Raw genomic sequence first — 23551 nt, forward strand, 5'->3', positions numbered from 1 at the left:
TGTTTTTGTATGTGATCTAGCAGTTTTAGTTTCTTCAATGCAAGGGGGCTGGTAGAATCGTCCAATTTACTAGTTCAGAATATAGAAAACTATGCACTTTAAAAATTGATGCTTATATGCATTACCATTAAAAATGTAGAAATCATTTAAAAAAACAGGGGCAGGAAAATGGGCATTTGATATATTTCTGGTGAGGGCATATCAAAATCGTTTTGGAGAGCAACTAGAAACATGTACCAAAACTCAAAAAGCACATTCTATTTCAGGGGAAAAGGGGAAATAAATCAAATATCCATCAATAGGAGAATGGTTAGATAAATCATGGCATATTTCTACATTATCACTCACTTAACTATTCCACTGTGAGGGCAAGTTTAACAAAAGGAAACAAACAACTGTGACATTTCCTTGTGAATTCTTTAAAAGGCTTTGAACTATGCCACGAAAAAGGCCGGGATAGTCCTAAAATACCTCTGAGGCAAGATAAGACTCCTGACTCAGTGGTCCTATCTAATAGCTCCAAAATTTAGCTTTTTCTGGGGGATTAATATCTATAAAGTTGTCATGTTGTAACAACTTCACCCTTAAAATAAAAACAAACTCATTGGCATTCTACATCGTATGGTGAAAACACTGAAAAGATCACCTTTTTAAAATGGCACCTAAAGGAAATATCCCCAGTCTGAATCCTCACAGGCAGACCACCCTGTGGTGTGGGTGCTGCTGGCTTTGCTCACATTCTTCTGGTGATCAACATCATGTTCCTGCAGAGCCAAGTTTCAGGACATAATTATGTCTGCAATAATAAAGGGGGCAGAGAAAACGTAATACCAGCAGTTTCCATGCACTCCTGTGGTTAAAATAGTTTCTGCAAAAGGAGTCATATAACAGTCCATTAAACCACAAACTTTTAGAGCAGTGACTTCAGAAATTGTAAAATTTGTTTTTCTGCAACCATGTCAATCTCAGCATGGTAGTTACTCCTCTATGCTCACTCTTTTAAGAACTACTTCTTTGCTGATTGTTTATATTCTTTTAAAATATTTCTTTTCTCATCTAGTTATAAAAAGCCTTGCTGCCCCCCCCCAATTACATAGTAAAATACCCATCATAATTCCATCACTCAAAAATAATTACTATCAAGAGTTTTATTTAATCCTTCCAACCTCTTCTCTAGTAAGATGATAAATTACATATATTAAAAGAAGGCAAGAGGGGATGGGGCTGTGGCTCAGCGGGAGAGCGCTTGCCTAGCACATGCAAAACCCTGGGTTCAATCCTCAGCACCACATAAAGATTAAAAAAAAAAAAAAGAAGATGGCTGCAAGAGCCAGGTGTGGTGATGCATGTCTGCAATTCCAGAGACTCAGGAGGCTGAGACAGGATGATCCAGAGTTCAAAGCCAGCTTTAGCAAAAAGTGAGGCACTAAACAACTCAGTGAGACCCTGTCTCTAAATAAATACAAAAAAAAAAAAAAATAGCTATAGATGTAGCTCAGTGGTCAAGTGCCCCTGAGCTCAACTCCGGGTATCCCACACCACCCCCCCCCCACAAAAAAAAAAAAAAGAAAGAAAGAAAAGAAAAGAAAGCAAAAACATAATGAATGTACAATTTTTAAAATTGCTTTTTTCCTCTTGGTTTGCCATAAAGCTATCAATATACAACAGGGTTAATTCTTTTATTTAAAAAAAAAATCTGTGGCTACAGTGCTTCAGAATACTTCCCTGGAGGTTTCTTTTGCATAGAAATTGTGTATCTATGTGGGAACAGATAGCACAGCTATTGTTAAGCTGTTCTCAAGTAGGAGAGTTTCCTATTGCCCCCGTACTGGCCAATACTGCATGTCATTGTCATCCACACACACACCCTCCAAAAAAACCCCAAACAACAAAAAACCACACAAACCCAATATATGTATTTAAAATCAGGCCATAATTTTTTATTTGCAGGGGTCCTCAGCCCTACTGTAGACTGAAATTATTTGGATAATTTTCAAAAATACAGGTGCACGGGGCTGGGGTTGTGGTTCAGTGGCAGAGCATATGTGCGAGGCACTGGGTTCGATCCTCAGCACCACATAAGAATAAGTAAACAAAATAAAGATATTGTGCCATCTATAACTAAAAAATTTTTTAAAAAATACAGATGCACAAACTCTACCCTCAAAGTTTGTTTTTTTACTACCAAAGAGGAACATTGATGACAATGTTTTAATTTACATTTTTCGAGTATTACTGAGGTTGAGAAGCAATTCTATCGATCACTGCTACTTCCTCTTCTCTGAACTGCTGGTTTATGGCTTTTTGCCCATTTGTGAGCTCAGATGTCTTTTTTCTTTTGGTCTGGAAACAACTCTTTGAGAAAAACTCCTTTCAGAATTTTAAAGGCATTTATCCACTATCTGCCTAATTTTAGAGTTGTTCTCGGCAGTCTGATGTCAATGTAATCCAGTATCCTATGATTTATTTTTTGTCTTTCAAGTATGTAAGATTTTCTCTTGGTCTCCAGCACTCTTAAATTTGAAAATTATGTGCCTTGATGAGGGTCAAACTTCATCTATTATGATGAATGCTTGCCAGGTCCTTCCATAATAGATATCCCTTCCCTTCAGTTCTGGAACATGTTCTTGAAATGTTTTTCCATTGATCACACAACTCCCTCCATTTTACTTTCCTGGAATTCCTAACTAGATGGTGAACTTCCTTGACTTGTCCTTTAATTGCATCTTTTTTATATCCCATCTACCTTTCTGCCTTTGGTCCTATTTTGTAGGAGGCTTCCTTACCTTTATCTCCTAACATGGACTATTGAGCTTCTTGTGTGTTATCAAGGTTTTGTTTAAATATATACTTTTTTTAGTTATAGATGGACACAATACCTTTATTTTATTTTTATGTGGTGCCGAGGATTAAACCCAGTGCCTTCCACATGCAAGGCAAGCACTCTACCACTGAGCTACAACCCCAGCCCCTGTTATCAAATTTTTAATCTCCAAAGTCATCATCAGATGTGTGAATGTATATTGCAGGGGAAGGGGTTCCCATCACTAATGTTAGACTCTTTCCAAATGCTTGGTAATCCCAGACTATCTACTTATGAATAAGAATTGAAGATTAATAAAACACTGACCAAAATCTCTGAACATGTAGACCAAGCTTGTCAAGATTGTGCTTGGAGCTGGGTTGTATTCATAGCTAGTTTGGGCTCTGAACATGGGGGCTCCCTGTTCCTCTCAGCACCCACCTCACTGTCCAGCCACTCCAGCCAAGTGGACCAGCACATGGTTCTCATGTGCAGACAAATGTGGAATACTTGAAACATCGGGAAAAGTCGGTTCCTCTTCCCTGTTCCTCTTGTGTATACCTTCCCAGTCAATGTCACTGCCCCCAGGACCCTCCCAAACCTGGAAGACCTACAGAACTGTCCTCTCTCACATATTTTGTGCTATGGTACCTTTGTTCGGATGAAGCCTTCCTACCTTTGGTCATTTCTGTTGTGGTGGTAATTGTGGTACTGAACTGAGGTGTGCTCTACCAGTCCTTTTTATTTTGAGACAGGGTCTTGCTAAGTTGCTGAGGCTGGCTTCAATCCTCCTGCCTCAGCTTCCCAAGTTGCTGTAATTACAAGTATGCACCACCACATCTAGCTGCCTTCAGTCTTTAAAGAGTTTATTAAAATTACTTGTCTTCTAAGAACACTACTTATTATTCTGCAGTGAAGATTTACATTTTTAAAAATGAAAGAGTTTTCATTATTTACAAGAATTTGGGTAATCAATGTACTTAGTCCATATCTTAATTCAGTCTGTTCAGGTCATTTTAAGATTTGGTGAAAATAGAAATTCAGCCCTTCTCTGTCAAATAATTTGTATCCCTGATAGTTCTTATGTAATTACCTAGTTTATGATAGGCCCTGAATTAGTCACTTTCCTTATGTTACTCCTTTCATTTTCACACAAAAAATTAAAAGGATATCCGCATCCCAGCTGTACAGAGGAAAAACCTTTAGTCAGAAGCATTAAGTAACTCCCTCGGAGCCCCGCAGGCAGCAGTACTGGGCGTGGAGTGCTGACCTGCTCTAACTTGCTCATGTGCAGACGAAGAAACTGAGGCCAAAGTAGACAACTAACTAATTTGCCAGAATAACAGGTAATTAGGAGCTTTACAGCTTCTTCCCACTATTTCTTTTTATTACTTAGTGGTTAGGAGTTACATAATTTCCAGTGGCATTTAGATGTAGCCAGTTATTGTTTTGTTTACAACATTGTGTGAGACTGGGGTGGGCTGGCAGAGAGAGGATGAGAGATTTAAATTTAAAAGGGATCCCAGACACATGCAGCCTTTAGTCAGACAAGAGCACCATCCCTACAGACTGATAAAGCTCAAGTGATACGCTGGTGGGCATGAACTTCAAAACTTTTTATGCAGACAGCCTATGAAACCACAAATTTCTTAAGCTCCTTTTTTGTGTTTTCAGCTCTGCCTTGTCAGCCTGCAAAGGAAACACTCCCCCCAAACCCCGCTGATGTTTTCCACTTTTCCTGAGTTTAAAAAAAAAATATTTACCTTGGTAACCATTTCCCTGGTTACTTTCTTGGCTGATTTTCTGCACAAAGAACTGAAAGGCATTTATTCCCAAGGGAAGGAGTTATTTTAGATTTTACTAAGAAGTCAGCTAACATTTTCAACATTCCCTTCTTTCTTTGTTTTTAAAGAAAGCTCTGATTTTGTTTCATTTTCAGCTGGAGACTTAAATGACACCAAGAAAAGTCTACTTAGTTTAGATTTCCAGGTAAAAAAGCTTTAAATTTTAAGTTTCTGCTAAAGCATGTGGCATGGTTTTGATAGCTGGGTATTTTATGTGCAAATATGTTTAATTCTTGAGAAAATTAGCTCTTTACTAATAGATTTTAAAAGTTCGAAGTGTGCATTATTCTGTTTACTTGTTTCTTCCCCCCCACCCAGGATGACTACTTCCAAAGTATTTCAAACTTTATAGAATAAGAATTAAATTATTTTCATATATTCAGATAGAATTATGTGACTAGAAATATAAATTTATTTGAAGAGTTCATTCTTTCTTGACTTTTAAGTCTTAAAAAACAAAGAATTAATAAAAGATATTTTTCATTTTAAAACTGTTGGGTAATGAGAAGGAGAAATAATAGCTGATGACTTCAAACATTACTTAAGAATTAATGAAAAACTTTGGAGAAAAATGATAAGTTAATCAAGTTTACAGATGATATTTAATGTTGGGATAAATACAAAAGTGCTAAAAAGAAAAAACTTTACTGATAAAAATGATATTGTGATTAGTGTCTCATAAAATTTTAGCTCCACTGTAATGTTGCTTTTTGAGGCAAACATTAAATGTAAAGCAAAATTCTATAGGACACTGAAAATAACAAGGACCTAAACATCAATTATAAAATTACTTTTAAGAGGTCATTTCATAAAATTCATTTAAAATTTTAATGAGACATTAATTTTGTCAAAATTAAGATACATATCTGTCAATTTACTTCTGTACATTTCTGGATAAGAAAAATGAGTCGACTTGAGGGACAAAGAGAGAATGAGCGAAATTACCGGGATGTGAATACTAGGGTCACAGCAGGCACACCCTCCTGCACACTCACGTAGGCCATGCCCTGGCAAGTGGGTGCTTCTAGGAGGCTGGGACAACCAGATGCCGGAGACCTTCCTGGGAGTTTGTCCTCGAGCTCTGAGGTCAGGGCCTTCTCAAGACCCTCACCTTTCACAGGATAGTGGGTCTGCACATGTGACTGTCAAACAAAGAAAATGTCAGTATGCACAGTTTATACCGTGCAGAGCATTAATGCTGTGTGTCCATCAGAGTTCGCTTGCCTCCGCAAATTCTAGCTCTACTCTGCCCCACAGCTCAAATTTTTATATTGCTTTCCCCTGCTGCTAATGCTACTCCTTTTCAACATGCTACCTTGCTCTACGAATTAACTTTTACAATTTCAGGTACCAATAGGCTTCTTTATATAGCCCATGTTAATTTTTCTGAAACTAAAGTAGATCATAAAAAGCTAATCAAGTATGTCATTTTAATGACCTACAGCAATGGATTTGACACCACTGCAGTAATTAACATACATACATGATGTATGAAGCTTACTGCTAAAGTGGACAGGGGCTGCCTCAGAGACTGCTGGCTGCTGAGCCAAGATGATGGAGTGGCAGGTCCACGCAGGTGAAACCTGACTTAGAGGGTGACTTTGGCAGAAGAATTTTAGAATGACTGAGATTCAAGAGGGCAAACCAAAAGACACTGTGCCCCTTTTTCTCTTACCAAGTCCATAGAAATAACAGAAGATATGTTACAAACAAGTAAGTGCATGAATATAAATAGCTATACTGGGAAATAAGTGGATTCCTGGTGGGACAGAAACTAAGGAGTCCTTCATAGAGGGAAGATAGAATTGAGTTTAAAGAGGGAAAATGTAGCTGTCCCACGCCTTTAATCCCATTAGCTTAGGAGGCTGAGGCAGGAGGATTGAGCGTTCAAAGCCAGCCTTGGCAATGGTGAGGTGCTAAGCAACTCAGCGATACCCTGTTTCTAAATAAAATACAAAATAGGGTTGGGATGTCCCTCAGTGGTCAAGTGCCCCTAAGGTCAATCCCCAGTAACCCCCCCGCCCCGCCCAAAAAAAGGAATGAAAATGTAGTCTTGAAAAGGCATAGGACAGAGCAGATAGTAAAGAGAGCTTGAAGGGAGAAAAAAAAAAAATCCCAAGAAGGAAAAACCAAACAACAACAATAAACTATTTCTAGGCATATCATAGGAAAATTTCTGAATATCAAAGATGCATTGAAAAATTTTTTAAAAAAATCATAGGAACAGAAATTTCTACAAAGGGATGTGAATCAGATTTCAAGTCAAATGTTTCATCAACACTAAATAAGAAAATAATGGGCTGATAATCTGCAAAGTACTATGGAAAAATGATTAAAATAATTTTGAAACCATAATTATATTTTCAATCACATAGAAAGTATTTTTACACACATAAGAATCACAAACTTTTGCAACCTGTAACTTTTTCTAAGAGGATACATATTTCTGCAATAAGCAAAATGAACCTTAAGGAGCTGCTCTGACAAGGCAAGTCAGACTCATTGTTCTGCTGACAATAACTAGGTAGGAAGATGAGAAAAACAACAGGACCAGTGTTTGGATTAGGCCTAAAATCCAGGGAGGTTTGGAACAGCTTTTCTTCTGGAACAATCTGTGGATTCCAGAAGAGGTGGCTGAGAATGTTAGCAGATCTTTAGAACAGTCTGATGAGGCAGGAGAGATATAAAAACAAGGAAAAGGGCCAAAAAGTGGGGGTGGTGAGAACAGTATTGCTGGTGAAATTGGCAGTTTCAAATGGGAACCAAAGTGTAATTATTAAATAGAAGGTCAGCTTCAAATAATTCAGTGTATGATTGGTAGTGCCCTCAACCTCATACCAAAAATGTAAATCTTTGGATAGAAAATACATAAATCCTATTTTTCAGTAATTTTCCTACTATGTCTGGCAGCAAATCAAAGGTCTTTAGGCAAATGAAGAAAAAGAACAACATGACTACAAGCCTAAAGAAATAATAGATGATAATAGAGAGTCCAGAAAACTATTCTTCAAACACAGACTTTATAGCAAACACAATAAATATATTAAAAAAGTAAAAGACGAGTAAAAATTTCAACAGAATTGGAAACAAGAAAAAGAAACAATAGAAGTCAATAGCTGGAGTTAACAGTATATAAACTACAGCTGAAGAGAGTATTAATGAACCAAAAGATGAGTGAGGAGAATGATCGAAGTAAATCGTGAAGCATCAGAACAAAAAGTATTAGGAGGCAAAGTGACATTGAAGACATAATGAGGAGGCTGTCACACCAGTAAGTGCAGTCATGACAAGGAGATGAGAGAAGCATGATAGACCTGTGTGCAAAGAGATAAGGGCTGAGATGGTCCTAAATTTGATGAACATTAGGACACAAATTCAGAAAGTCCTATGAATCCCAGATATGAGAATCATACCTATGTACATTGGAGCAAAACAGCTGAAAACCAAAGACAAAGAGAACATCTTAGCAGTCAGTGGGGGGGGAAAGTTTCTTTTAAAGAAGAAATAATTAGTTTGAGATATGTCTTCTCCACAGAATCAACAGAAACAATAAAGATATAGGAAGAGTATCTGGAGTATATATGCTCTAGAAACACTTTTCAACCTAAAATTCTATATCCAGAAAATATATACTTTCAAAATGAAGGTGATATCTAAACATTTTCAGAAAAACAAAAAGAGAACTGATCCTCAACAGATCTGCACAGAAGTAAATACTAAAAGATATTCTTTAACCAGAAGGAAAATAATCCTCAAAAAGATTGGAGATAAGGAAGGAGTGAGAAGAACTGAATAGGATAAATATGTTAGGTAAATCTGCATAAGTGGTCTCAACTGCAGGGCAGGCCATACTTGGTAATATCTGGAAACAGATTTGTTGTCTCAACTGGTGGGGAGGTGCTAGTGGCATCTAGTGGGTTGAGGCCAGCAATGCTGTTAAATAGCCTGTGACAACAAAAGGCAGCAGCTCCTCAGGAAAAAAAAAAAAAAAAGAGTTACTAGCTCCAAATAATAGTGGCAAGGTTGAAAAAGATCTAGATGAACTTTGAGTACATAACGATGATGATAATCTTTTGAGGGTTTAAGATCTATCTAGAATTAAAAAACTAAGAGTGGCATATGTGCCAGGATGGGCCAACTGGAATCAAGTTTGTCCTAGTTTTTGCATTGTCCAGGAAAAGGACAAGGTACTAATTTATATTAGACATTGATAAGTCAAGGATGTATGTGGTGATTTCTACAAAAAAACGGAATAGTAGAAAGTATATCATGGAATGACAAAAAATGAAGTCAGTTAAAAAGAGCAATAAAATGGAAAAAGGAATATAGAATAAACAGGAAAAAAAATAGAAAGCGAATCATCAAAAAGTAGGTTTAAACTCAAACGTATCAACTATTACATTAAATATAAACAGGTTATATGTTCCAATCAAGATACAAAGATTACCAGACTTCATTAAAAATGCTACTAATAAAAAGCATATCAAAAATATAATAGGGCTGGGGATGTAGCTCAGTGCTAGAACACTTACCTAGCACACAGGAGGCCCTGGCCCAGCAACATAAAAATGAAAAAAAAAAAAAAAAATAGAAAGGCTGAAAGAAAAATGATACAAAAAAAGATACACACATTATGTATGTACATATTTATATAAGGCAGATATTAACCAAAAGAAAGCAACTATACCAACATTAGACAAAGTAGCTATTTTGGCAAAAAGCAATACTAGAGATGTGAAGAATATTGATGTAATGATAAAAGTACCAGAAAGATAACAATTCTGCACTTGTAGCTACCTATAACAGGGCTCCAAGATTTATTAATAAGCTTGACCAAAGTGATTCATAAATGCTAAACTACATCAAAAAGTCAACCCAAAATAATATAGTTTAAAAACAACAGAGACTCTACTATTATTTGTAAATTAAAAATTTAAAAATAAAATTAAGAATACTTCCAGGTGATACATGATATATGCAACAATGCCATTTATGCTCAAATGTATATGTTCATTAGAAGGGGTCATGAAAGACATACTAAACTTGGGGTTGGAAAGCTGTAGCCCACAGACCAAATCCTGTTTTTAAACAAAGTGCCATCAGAACACAGTTATGCCTACCCATTTCCTTATTTTCAAGGGTTACTTTGTGGCTACAGCAACAAAGCTGAGTAGCTGTGACAGAGAACACTGGCCTGCAAACCCCAAAATATTTACTCTCTGGCCCTTAATGAAAACATTTGACTACCCTTGTACTAAACTATGAATTATGGTTAAGGCAACTTGTCTTTTCTGCCTTATAGACTTCTGTATCATTTTGGTTTTAAAAAATATGTATTGTTTTTCTAAATTTAAACACATTTTAAAAATCACTGATGAAAAATATTAAAAACTCAGGAAAAAACTGTGAACATGGTTTTATCTTTAAATCTCTTTTTGGGGGGTACTGGGGATTGAACTCAGGGACACTCAACTACTAAGCCACATCCCGGCCCTATTTTGTATTTTATTTATAGGCAGGGTCTCACTGAGTTGCTTAGGGCCTCACTTTTGCTGAGGCTGCCTTTGAGCTCATGATCCTTCTGCCTCAGTCTCCGGAGCCACTGGGATTCAGGGAGGAGTGTGCCATTGCATCCGGCTTTTAAATCTCACATGGGCTATCATGTGGACAACAAATTGTATCTTAAGCTAAGGAGGAACTTTCTGCCAATGCTGTATGAATACAAGGTGAGGCCCAAGGAATTAGAGTTCCCTACTACAGAAAAGTAGATGATGTCAGAAGTTCAATCAAAGCAAGTTCCATACAGTGTGCTAGGAACCAATAGAATCACCTAGATATAAGAGAAACACAACAAACTCCAGGGAGGTTCAGAAATCAAGGATCAGAATTCTGACTGCAGAAATTGCATGCATAATGTGGACAATGACACCAGCAGTAGTGCCATCTGCCATTAAGAATTTAAAGATTCAATATGGAGGATAATGAGTCTGGATTTTTCCTCTGTAACATGCAGTACAAGACTTGGAAATAGATCAAATGAAAACAAAGTCTTGGACTTGGGAGAAAACTTTGGGAAGGAGGTTACCATAGGAAATGATGATTATTTTCCACTGTTCCTTTTGATAACTAACCAAAGAAAGACTCCATCCAATTATAATTCATTATGTTTTGCCTATAGCAATATATGACTGTCTTGATTAAAAGCCTAGAATAACTCTTTATTTCTCTAAATCAGGTTTCACGGACCTCAGCACAATTGATATTTGGGCTAGCTGATTCTCTGTTGCAGCAGGCTGCCCTGCACACAGTAAGATGTTTAACAGCATTCCTGGCCTCTTCCCACTGGACACCTACATTGCCCTTCCCAACTATGACTACTAAAAATGTCTCCAGAAATTGCCAAATATCCCCAGAGGACAAAATCCCTCCACAACTGAGAAGCACTGCTCTAAACTATGAGCTGGCAACCATTCGCTGTAAATGACTTTAGAAAAATCTAGGCCAGATTATGAGTCTTGATTGCAACTACTGAGCCCTGCTGTTGTAGCACCTAACCATAAACAATACAGAAACAAACGAGCATGGTGTGTTCCAGTGTATATACTTTATGTACACTGAAATTTATTTTTATTTTTTAGTTATAGGTGCACACAATATCTTTATTTTATTTTTATGTGGTGCTGAGGATTGAACCCAGTGCCTTAGACATGCTAGGCGAGCGGTCTACCTCTGAGCCACAACCCCAGCCCTGAAATTTTAATTTCATCTATCATAAAATGTTTTTTTTAGCAGAGCAGGGAATCATATCCAAGGACTTGTATATGTTTGATAAGTATTCTACCACTGAGAAACATCCCAGCTGTATATTTTTTTTAACTATTTAAAAACAACAAAAACATTTTAGCTTGAAGGTTGTACAGAAACAAGTTAGCAGGCCCAATGTGTCTTCTGGGCTGTAATTTCTCAGCCCTAGCTGCAACTACTATCAGCTCCATGGCCTACTTCCTAAGGTCCTACATGACATGATTTCCCCTCCCTGATGAAAGTGTAGATCATATAACATTGTTAAGTACCTGGGACTAGTGTAGACTGTGGCTTTTGTTAATACACAACTTAAATGTGTTACTTCCTCATAACATAAAGTGATAGTCCTGTTCAAGTACAATAGTGAAGACAACTGAAAATTAAAGCATACATAAAGGTACCTGGAAAACTACTACCACAATCCAGAAAATGAACATCACCACCTTCAAAAGCTCCCTCATGACCTTTGGTGATTGCCACCTGTCTCACAGATAAACCCTCACCCCTGTCTTGAGGCAAACACAGACATGGTTTACAGGGTAGTCTATACCTTCTACAGTTTCCAGATAAAATTAGAACTAACTTGTCAATTTTTAACCAAAACAGCCTGCTAGAATTGGTTTTGTGATAAATCTATAGATTAATATGGGGAAGAACTGAGAATTTAACAACATTGAGTCATCTGATCCACATACATGGTATGTATTTCTACTTATAGAGGTCTTAATTGTTTTTAGCAACACTTTTATAAGTTCCAAGATGAACACTGTGCCAATCTTTTGTCAGAAGTATTCTTTAGTATTTCACATTTTTATGCTATTATAAATGGTACTGTATTTTTTACTTCTATTTCTGATTGTAGTTAGTACATAGAAATGGCCTTGATTTTTGTAGATTGATCTTACATCCTAACACCTTGCTAAATTCTCTTATTAGTTGTAGGAGCTTTTTTGGTGAATTCCATGAGATTTTCTATATAAATGACTAAGACATTTGTAAATAAAGCCAGTTTTATTTCTTTTTTTCATTCTGGATGCATTTTCTAAAAAGGGCAGGTTTATAAGAATTAAAATCCTAGTCTTCTTAAATGTTATAGGAAGACAAAATATATTTGGGTCTGTTAGTAAATATGCCCTGTTCCACATTAAAAATGTATTTTCTGCTGGGCGAAGGGGCACACACCTGTAATTCCTGCTGAGGCAGGAGGATCATAAGTTTGAGGCCAGCCTCAGCAAGTTAGGGAGACCTTGTCTCAAACTAATGAAGTAAAAAGGACTGGGAATGTAGCTCAGTGGTGCTGCCCCTGGGTTCAATTCCAGTACCAAAAACAAAACAAAATGAAGCCTCCCCAAGAACAACAATAAAAACTATCTGTTCAGAGATTATAAAGTGGTATTTATGTACAATATGGACACATATTTTATTTCTTGAACTTGTATTATTATACTGGCTAGAAAATGCAGTAAAATATTGAGCAGAAAGAAGTGCTGTGAACTGATGTCCTTGCATTGTGCCTGATCTTAAGTAGAAAAGATTGAATTTTTACTACTAAGTATGAGGTTAGCTGTAAGTTTTTTAAAAATGACAGTTATCACAGGGATGACTTTTCCCTTTCATTCCTAGTACTGAGATTTTATCAGAAATGGATGTTGGACTTTGTGCAGCAGCTCTCCATCTCAGGGTGGGCCTTGAGGACTGCATAAGGGCTGTCAGGATGGGGCAGCAAGTGGTGCATGGGGGTGGGGGTGGGGTGTGTGCATTTAAAAAAGGTGTCTCAGCTGACTTTTGAGAGGCAGTGGAAGTTGCACCAGCTTCGCTGGCAGAACTAATTGAAGTTCAGGGGAGCTCTGACTGCAGTCCTGGCAATTACCTGTGGAAATTTCTCTTTACCTGTCCATACTACCCAACTTCACTGGAATGCACCAGTCATCTGACCCAATGCTGATGGCTAAACTGTGCCTAAATACTTATTTTCTCAATTCCTTTTTTAGTTTCACAACATGCTTGGCCCTGCACTGGCCACTAGACCTGCCAATTAAGAGTTACTCTCTTTCTTTTGTTTATCACTGATGTCATGTGACTGTTACTTTTATGTGGTACAATCAGGTCATTCCCCAATAAATTAGAAAGCTAGAGAATAAGATATCAAAATAGAAAGACAGGAGCTGGGTGTAGAGATACACACCTGTAATCCCAGCAGCTCGGGAGGCTGAGGCAGGAGGATTGTGAATTCAAAGCCAGCCTCAGCAAAGGCAAGGGACTAAGCAACTCAGTGAGACCCTGCCTCTAAATAAAATACAAAAATAGGGCTGGGGATATGGCTCAGTGGTTGAGTACACCTGAGTTCAATCCCCAGTACCAAAAATCAAAAACCAAACCAAAAAACAAAACAAAACAAAAAACCAGAAAGACAGGTGAAATGGGTTGTAGGTGATTTTAGTCACAGAATGCCTTAGCAGACAGGTGAAGAGAAATCTCTTAAGTAATTGCCAAAAACCCAGAGCATAGTGAGGCCCAGAGAGGAGTCAGCTGACTGCAGCCCAGGTGCCAAGTCTGTCTTTGACAGTAATGAGCATTTTATTGGAACAAAGACATACTCGTTCATTTGCATATCATCTGTGGCTGACTTTATGCTACAGTGGCATAGCTGAATAGTCACAACAGAGAACACAGTTATAATGCCTGAAATATTTACTATTTGGCCTTTTATGGTCCAAGTTTGCTCAAACCTGGTCTAGAGATAAAGATGTGAAATGTTCTTTTATTCTTATAGAAAAAGTCCAAATTTTGATTTGGCAGTAATACCATAGGATACAACCCATGCATCACATCAACATTATTTCTCAAAGCCTTCCTACTGAGGAATTACTAGCAATAACAAGCCAATTTTCAGGATAAAAATTCAGTCAGCACTAACTTTGAAATTTTGTTTCATCCTAGAAACCAGATTCACTAAAGCAAACATGAAGTTTGCAGTTTGGTTCTGTTTTGTTCTGCTTATCATTTTCCAACCTGACTTTGGACAAAATGAAGACACTCCTAGAAAGCAAAGGAGGAAGATGTATTATCGAAGACTGAGGAAAAGTTCCTCACTCAACCACAGGTCAAACAGACACGCTGGAATTCCACAAACAACTGTTGCACCAGTAGCAAGAACATTTCCCACAGTTCACTTTGATTACAGCACAGAGGAAAAGTTTGAATCAATTTCAAGTTTTCCTGGAGTAGAATCAAGCTATGATGTTTTACCAGGTAAGAGAATAGTGTGAGAGAGAAAGAAGATTGGGAGAGGCAAGAGAGAGAGAGAAAGAGAACCTCCATGAAATTAAATTTTAAAAGAAAAATCCAAGTTAGCACACTTCCTAACTTTTGGTTTAATCTAAAAATGTACATTTTAGGATAATGTAAAAAAATTAATTTAAGAAACATAATTACACAAAATTATTGGAAAAATTAAAAAAAAATTATCCTACCACTATGCTAATAAAATCAAAGCTATCATTTTGGGTTATTTCTTCCCAGTTTGAATGCATTTTATGCATTTTAAATAGTTATAATCATAATACAGCTAAATTAAAAAATATTTAAGGGGCTTCTTCATTTGTAACTACAGATTATATAGAATAGAAATAAATTATTCAAATGATTTTATGAACACACAGTTATTAAATATTTCAATCCAAATTTTTTTCAGAAATGGAGTGAAAGCCACTGAATTTATTTTATAAAAAGACTAAATTACGGGCTGGGGTTGTGGCTCAGCAGTAGAGTGCTCACCTAGCACGAGCGAGACCCTAGGTTCGGTCCTCATCACCACATAAAAATAAATAAATAAAATAAGGGTATTGTGGGGGGCTGGGATTGTGGCTCAGCGGTAGAGCACTCGTCTAGCACAGGTGGGACTTGGGTTCAATCCTCAGCACCACATAAAAATAAAGGCATTGTCCATCTACACCTAAAAAATAAATTTTCTTTTTTTTAAATAAGGGTATTGTGTCCAACTACAACTAAAAAATAAATATTAAAAAAAGACTAAATTACTATCTTTTTAAAGGTTGAAAAGACTGGAAATTCTGCTAAAGGTTTCAATTAGGTATTTTTAAAAACTAGTATTTAATGAACCACATTTTTCTAAGTTTATAAGAAAAAAGTAATTATAGGTATGTCACCATTAAACAGAACTTCAAAAAGACAAAAGAAAACAACATCATATACTTTTCTATGGCCAGTAATTCGTACATTATCTTAATAAGACCAAATGCTTCTAAATTATTATTTCCATTGAGTTAACAGAAAAAAACATACCATTATCACAAAAACTGGTGATTTAGGCCACATTTACACCATAAGTGGGAAATGAGAGGCAAAGAAATCAACTAAAACAGTCATTGTTATAGAAGTGTATCCATAACCACTAAAGAAAGATAAATTTTCTTAGTTAAGGAAAAAGATATCCAGGCTATAATAATAAAACAATTAAAAGATTTAAAAGTAGTACACATAATGTGATCTCACATCTGTTTAAAAATTTATTTTCATATTTATTTATTTTTGAGATAGAGATCAAGATCTCTAACTTGTGGGTTCCAGCAACCACCTTGCCTCAGCCTCTCAGTAGCTGGGATTATAGGCACATAATCCTCATAGCTCTATGCCCATCTGAAAAAAAATTTTAAATATATGTAATATAGGATGATATGCATAAAAAGTACAGAAGATGTATATTAAACATTCTAAATTGTCAAAAAAATGTTTTCACAGTGATCTTAAAATATTTCTTTTTTAAAAAAATTTTTATAGCTGTAGATGGACAGAATACCTTTACTTGTTTATTTTTATATGATGCTAAGGATTAAACCCAGTGCCTCACACATGCTAGGCAAGCACTCTGCCACTGAGCTACAGCCCCAGCCCAAATATTTCTTTTTTTACTGTATTACTACAAATAACATAAACTTTACCATTTTAAAGTACATTTAGTCATATTTATAGTACATTCACAATGACCACTATCTAGTTCCTGAACATTTTCATCACCTCAAAAGAAAACCCAGGGGGCTGGGATTGTGGCTCAGTGGTAGTGTACTTGCCTTATGTGTGAGGCACTGGGTTCAATTCTCAGCACCATGTTTAAATAAATAAAAAATAAAGATCTATCAATAACTAAAGGAAAAAAATATAAAAAAATAAAAACCTGGGACAAAAAAAAATCCTCATTCCTTCCTACCTACAACACTTCGCAACCCCTCATCAGTTATCTGTCTCTATGAATCTGCCTATTCTGAAAATTTCACATAAATGGAATCATACAATACGTGACATTTTTAGGCTCAGCCATGTTTACTATGTATCAGAACTTCATTCCTTTTTATAGCTGAAAATAATATTCCATTTATGGAAAATTACATTTTTTGTTTATTTATCCATTCATCACTTCATAGACATTTGGGTTGCTTCTACCCTTTGGCTAATGTGAGTTTTGTAGCAATGGACATTTGTTGAATTTTATTTGAACACCTGTTTTCAATTCTTTTAAGTATATTCCTAGAAGTGAAAGTTCTGGGCTATAAGGTAATGCTAAATTTAATATATTGTTTTATGGCTGGGGCTGTAGCTCAGTGGTAGAGTGATTGCCTGGCATGTGTGAGGCACTGGGTGTGATCCTCAGCACCACACACACACAAAAATAAATAAATAAATAAAGGTACTGTGTCCATCTACAACAAAAAAAATTTTAAAAAAATTTTAACTCTTATCATTGTAGTGAGTATGAAGTAGAAACTCATTGTGATTTTGATTTGCACATCTCTATTGACAAATAATGTTGGGCACTAGACTTTATGACTTACAGTCCATTGTTTATCTTCTTTGGAGAAATGTCTATTCAAGCTCTTTGCCCATTTTTAATTTTTTTTGTCATTGTAGATGAACAGAATGCCTTTATTTTATTTGTTAATTTTTATGTTGTGCTGAGGATTGAACCCAGTGCCCCATGCATGCTGGGCAAGCGCTCCACCAATGAGCTACAGCTTCAACCCTCTCTGCCCATTTTAAAATTGTGTTGTCTTTTTCTCTAAAGACTTCTGTAACCATATGTTTAGATAAGAGACCTTATATGACTTGCAATTATTTTCTCTCCCTGTGTATGCTGCCTTTTTATTTCTTGACAGTATCTTTTGTTTTCTTTCATTGCTTGTGTTCTTGGTTTCATATCTAAGAATCTGTTGCCAAACATGAGGTCATGAAGATTTACCTCTATATCTTCTTCAAAGAACTTTACAGTCTTAGCTTTTATATATTTAGGTTTTTGATCCATTTTGAATTATATTTTGTATTTGGTGCAAGGTAGAAGCTCAAACTCATTCTTTTGCATATGGAAATACAGTTGTCCCAGCACCACTTGGTGAAGAGACGTTCCTTTCTTCATTAAGTGGTTTTTCTATCCTTCTTGAAAATTAATTTGCCATAGATGTGTGGTCTTTCAATATTCACACTAGCATAAGCTGGTCACTGTAGCTTTGTAGTAAACATTTTGTAGTTTCTTAAAATATGGAAGTGTGAGGACTCTAGCTTTTTCTTAAAATTATTTTGGCTATTTTAGATCCTTTATAATTCAATAAAAATTTGAAGATCAGCTTTTTCATTTCTGTAAAACAAACTGTTATGAGTTTTGAAAGGGTTTAGCTATAGTGCTTATAAAATTAGGGGGGAAAATCATGTTTATTTTTTTCCAGAGTGAATAGATGGGTGAGATTAGTTTATTTGCAAGTATCAAAATGAGAGATAGATAGGTCCTGAATGGGCTGAGACAGTGGCAGGGGTTGGGTAAAGAGGAGACCAGTGAGAGCTTATCTAGGGGTAGAATTTGAGGACAGTGGCTCAGATGGAGGAGAGGCATAAGCAATGATACCTGGGGTGGAAAGAAAATATTCCTTAATATTCTCTATTACAGCTAGCTGATACAGGGTTGCAGATAAGTGGACAAGCATAGGTACAGAGTGAATATACTAAAAACCACTGCACTGTGCACTTTAAAAGGGCAACTATTATGGTATGCAAATTTTATTTGAATAATAAAAGAACTGGAAAAGAGACAGCTGCAATATCTTACTGAGATGTCCACAGAAACAGGCTGTCTGTTTCACCTTTCCTGTGTTTACATTCACAAGCATGGGATGTGGGTGGTTACTGGCGCTGTTCCAGCTCTCTGGGGATGCCATAGAACTGCACTGCTTCCCCCTCTGAAGTTAGATATAGCCACACAATTTGCTTTGGCCAGTACGATTAGACACTTGGAACTCAAGTGTGATTTTCAACCTCTTTCTTATCACTGTGGCAATCTGGGAAGCCTGCTTGTTGTCAAATTGAACAAGAAACAACTGAGATTTAGAGGTTGTTCCTTCTGTAACTTAGCCTATCCTGAAAGACAGGCTGAATGTGTGGTTCACAGTCAAGTTACCATAGGGAGATCATTTTCAGAGGCTTAGTGAAAGCAGCTGAAGAGAGAGCCAGTGAAAAACATTTCAGAGGCCCTTTTTACCCTGTGTACAAATGTTTACCGTGTGCACACAGATTCTGCTCTTGGCCGGTTATATCAATTTGACTTCACATTGTGCCCTCGTCCATTCACAAATGCTGGTAACTACTTAAGAAATTTAAATGTGTTATTATTCTCTTCTAGGAAAAAAGGGACACTGCTTGGTAAAGGGCATGACTATGTACAACAAAGCTGTATGGTCTCCTGAGCCCTGCACCACCTGTCTCTGCTCAGATGGAAAAGTGCTCTGTGATGAAACCATGTGCCACCCCCAGATGTGCCCCCACACTGTTGTACCTGAAGGGGAATGCTGCCCCGTCTGCACTGATACTGGTATAGAGATTTAGCCAAAACAAAACATCACGTGTGTCTTTAACTTCTACTTGTTTTTATTTTGTCACTACTTTAAGCTGTAAGTGATGATGAACTAGCTATCAGCCTACTTAAAATAAGGCACAGTGCTGATAAACACAGAGTCTTAGGAAGTGTGTAGGCAGGGTATAGAACATCATGACTGTGACTCTATTAGAGTAGGACCAGACTACATTCCACATGTGACTTCTAGCTTTAAACATACAGTTACAGAATTTTTACAGTAGACCATGGGTTATTATGAATTAAGCACTTCGGTCTGATCTGTACAGGCATTATCTCACTTAATCCAACTCACCATGGGTACAGTTATCATTTCAAATGAAGATACTGAAGTCATGAGAACAAAGCTTCAAGTCTCCTGGCTATTCCCAAACACTCCAGGGCAGCACAGGAACCTGCTTCATGGCCTGAGTAATCTCCAGGGAAATACAGGTTTTGTGTGGAGCAGTTTTCTTAGATCCTCACTGACCCCTCTCCAGTGAGGCTGGTACCTAACCATGTAGAGGTCCTTTGGAGGAAGGTCCAGTCCTCTTGTGAGAAAAGCCAAGTCAATGACTTGTAAAAAGAAACAAGCACTTTTTAAATAATTTGAGAGGGAGCGATAGAGACATTTTCTCTTTTCTATAACCCCGACAGAGTGCTCCTACAGAAGCACACAGTTATTCACAAAGTAAGTATCTATAAAAGTCTTGCCAACACGAACTTTAGAATATTTAGGAATTGTATTTTGTTTCACCCTGCCAATTACTTACTAAAACATGCTTTGTGAAAAATGTTAGAAAATAAAAGTGTTTAATGAAAATGATTCCTTGGAGTGAAATACAAGGTCTATAGGGCAAGATCCAGAAATTCTCAGACACTTTTCAAAGGACATGGAGTACTTTTGAAATGTTGTAGTTATTTTGGAAAAATAAACTTGGATATACAGGAAGGATTTTAAATGCTTCAATATGATAGCTTTCACTTCCCTTACTTTTTCCTATTCTCCTTCTACATGCTTTGTTAGAGATGTGAAAAAATAACTGACTTTATAATATATGCTGAATTAATACCACAAGTAATTTTTCCAAGTGATTATATTTTCTGAGTTCTTTTTAGGGGTAGTTTGTATATAGTATTATGTGAAAGAAGAGAGATGATTAATTTATAAATTTTGATGGATGAAAACCTAGGCACTGTGAACTCACTTTTCCTTAGAACTCTTAAGGGTAAGACTGAATCTAAAACCTACGTCACGTCTTCTTCACTTCCTGCCAAAGATATAAAACTAAATACAAGTGTAGATCTGTTTGCTATGATCCTTCTCTCACCTTCATGGAATGATGAGCAGCACTCCTGTGCAGATGTCTAACTTAAAACAATACCACTTAGGGCCAGGACATCCTTGATGATAAAACTGATTTATACAGAGTCCAGAAAAGACAGAGAGAACTTTTTCTTTCTTTAATTTGCAGTATTGAGGCTTGAACCCTGGGTCTTGCACATGCTAGGCAAGTTCTCCCTAGCCCCCCAAAAGAGAATTTTCTGTCTATAATTCTGAATTTCAGTGCATCCCATCAGGCCCACGGAGCTAAAAGAAAATTGGATGAAAATAATAATAAATCTATAAATAAAAACTATAAGCAAGTAAAACATGTAAGTTTCACCTTTTAAAATAAATATCTGATAGCAGGCTATAAATTCTTACATTATCAATAGCTCCAATTAATGGAACAGTATCTATTATAAAGGAATCACATCTGATCATATCACAATATCACAACAGCATTACTTTCCACTTTGCATCACGTGGCAATATTATTCCCTCTTCAGTCACCAGATAGTGTTAAATTCTAGCCAAAATAAGTGTTAAGTTATCTAATGTAGAAACTAGTACTAAGACCCATCCCCCCCAAAAAAAATGTATAGATCTTCCAAAACAGAAATAAAATTATGGTTAAATTTTTTCAAGAAAAAATTTCAAAGTGGCACTCAAATATTGGAGGGAATAATATTTACTAACCTCATTTTCATTATGATTTTTTCCTTTTATTAACATCCTCAACTTGCCCCTGCTACCTGCTCTTGCGTGGTCATTAGTCTCCTATTCCCTACTCAGTGGTAAAGCGTTAAATGATAGAAATGAATTTTCTGGTGATTCTTCAGAACAAACAGAACCTACCAATATACTTCATAAGCCACCTCCTCAGGTGGAAATGGACCAAGTATTCAGAAAAGAAGCACTTGAATCTGAGGAGGATGAAGAAGTTAAAGAGAATGGGCACCAGGAAGAGATTGCTGGACCCCGAGACCAGGGTACGTTTCACAGTGAGGAGGAAAGCAGGAGACGGAGGAAGCCAAGCCCTGGGGAGGGGAGGCCAGCACACCCGTGGCTCTACCATGGAAGGGGGGAGGAGGAGGAGGAAGAGGAGAATGAAGAGGAAGGAGAGGAGGAAGAAGAGGAAGATGCTGTGAGAGGAGATGTGTTCCGCCTGCCCTCCCGGTTCGCCACTGCTGCTCCCCGTAGAGGCAAGCCTCGCCTGCCCAGCAGCTGCTCCCTGTCCTACAGGACCATCAGCTGTGTCCACACAGCCCTCAGCCACATCCCACCACTCACAGCACCAGAGATAACAAGTCTGGAGCTCCTTGGTAAGAGATGTTGACTTGTTTTATTTTGTGCTTTAGATGTAAATGGTGACTCTCACTGCTCAACGCATGTTTTACATTTTAATTTCATCATAGAGACTAATTTCATCACACATGTGTTCTGCGCAGAAGACAGATGCTCACCATAGAACAGCTCAGTTAGGTGGAAAGCAAACTTCAAACCAAATGATGTTTTTCCATGGATCTTTTAAAAAAAGTCACTTTTAATGAGGTATAATTTATGTATGGTAAAACTTATTTTAGTGTCTAGTTCTATAGTTTCAACAAATACATACAGTTATATAAATACCACCATAATTAAGATATAGAATATTTCCATCACTCCTCAAAATTCTTCGTGTCTCTATCTCATTAAAAAAAAAACTGATCTGTTTTCTGTCCCCATATCTTTGGCTTTTACAGAATGTCACATAAATGAAATTGCACAGTTTTCAGTCGGGCTTTTTCTTTTCTTTTTCATGGTATTGGGAATTGAACCTAGGTTGTTCTACCACTGAGCTACATCCCCATCCCTTTTTGAGACAGAGTCTCGATAAATTACAGAGACTGGCTTCTAACTTGCAATTCTCCTGCCTCAGCCTTCCAAGTCACAGTGCCCCACTGTGCCTGGCCAGTCCTTCCTTATTGCTGAGCAATGTTTCATTGTATGGATGAACCAGTGGCCAGCTGGGGAACAGCCGGTGTTTCTAGTGGAGTGCTTATATACAAAGTTGCTCTAAACATCCACATACAGATGATTGTATGGACTTGAGTCTTTATTTCTCTGGGGTTATGTCCAGGAGCTGAAGTGCTGAGCAATGTGGCAAATTCACATTTAACTTAGTAAGAAACTGCCCAACTCCAACTGGCCACACCATTTGCCCCAGAAGTGTTGGAGAGTTCCCGAGGCTCCACCACCTGCCAGCACTAGTGTCAGTTGTTTCCACTCACTTTAGCCATTTCAGTGGGAATGTGGTATACAGATCTTGCCCAGAGAGCCACCAGACAGGTTCAGAGTGGAAGAACATCAAGACCAGTTGTGAGAGACTGGCTGATGGGACACACTAGGGGTGGTCCTGAGGAATCAGGAATGAGGGGATCTAATGAGTGTAATGTTTGTGCAGGGACGGCTATCTGCAATAGGACTCTGCTAACACCTTTGACACTGGCAGAGTCCTGTTATAGATAGCTTCCATAGCCTCCCTGACACAGGCTTTCATCCCACTTTCATATGACCACCTCAAAAATTCCTCTCATGCCCACTAAGGCCCCTCCTCCTGCAGGCTACATGCCAAGTATGGACTGCCCTAAGAAAACCCAATTTGTGAAAGTTCAAAGTCTTGGGAAGGATGAACAACCCATGCTGGACCATCCTATCTAGGTTTTACAAGCAGGTCATCATATGGTTTTTATAGAATGTATTATTTCTGAAGGGTCACTACCATACTTAACTAAATGTCAAAACAAAAACTTATCAACAAAAACTTATCAAACTGAAGTAGAATGAAAACAGAGGATAGCATTAGGTTGAGGGGTGTGGTCTGAGAGATGATCTTCCCAGGC

At 37.2% G+C, this 23551-nt stretch overlaps 2 protein-coding genes across 7 annotated transcripts in view; one reads left to right on the plus strand and one right to left on the minus strand.

Moving 5' to 3' along the window:
* Positions 1-23551, minus strand: part of Cenpp (centromere protein P) — a 235634-nt gene that overhangs the window by 50834 nt on the left and 161249 nt on the right. The window lies entirely within an intron of this gene.
* Ecm2 (extracellular matrix protein 2) overlaps positions 3996-23551 on the plus strand; it is a 32918-nt gene continuing 13362 nt past the window's right edge. The window contains exons 1-7 of one of the 6 annotated variants that reach the window (XM_046457737.2): positions 3996-4149; positions 4743-4792; positions 10883-10954; positions 12058-12149; positions 14392-14703; positions 19133-19321; positions 21443-21991. In XM_046457737.2, the coding sequence (XP_046313693.1) occupies positions 14415-14703; positions 19133-19321; positions 21443-21991 (1027 nt within the window). In that variant the 5' untranslated portion in view covers positions 3996-4149; positions 4743-4792; positions 10883-10954; positions 12058-12149; positions 14392-14414. Of the gene's footprint in view, positions 4150-4628; positions 4793-10882; positions 10955-12057; positions 12150-14391; positions 14704-19132; positions 19322-21442; positions 21992-23551 lie in introns of those variants that run through there. The other 5 variants (XM_046457742.2, XM_046457740.2, XM_046457738.2 and 2 more) reach the window with 5 other exon arrangements.

This window comes from Marmota monax, unplaced genomic scaffold (genome assembly GCF_021218885.2).
Source record: "Marmota monax isolate L192 unplaced genomic scaffold, Marmota_monax_Labrador192_F-V1.1 WCK01_AAM20220418_F8-fsc00231, whole genome shotgun sequence".
Classification (NCBI taxonomy): Eukaryota; Metazoa; Chordata; class Mammalia; order Rodentia; family Sciuridae; genus Marmota; species Marmota monax.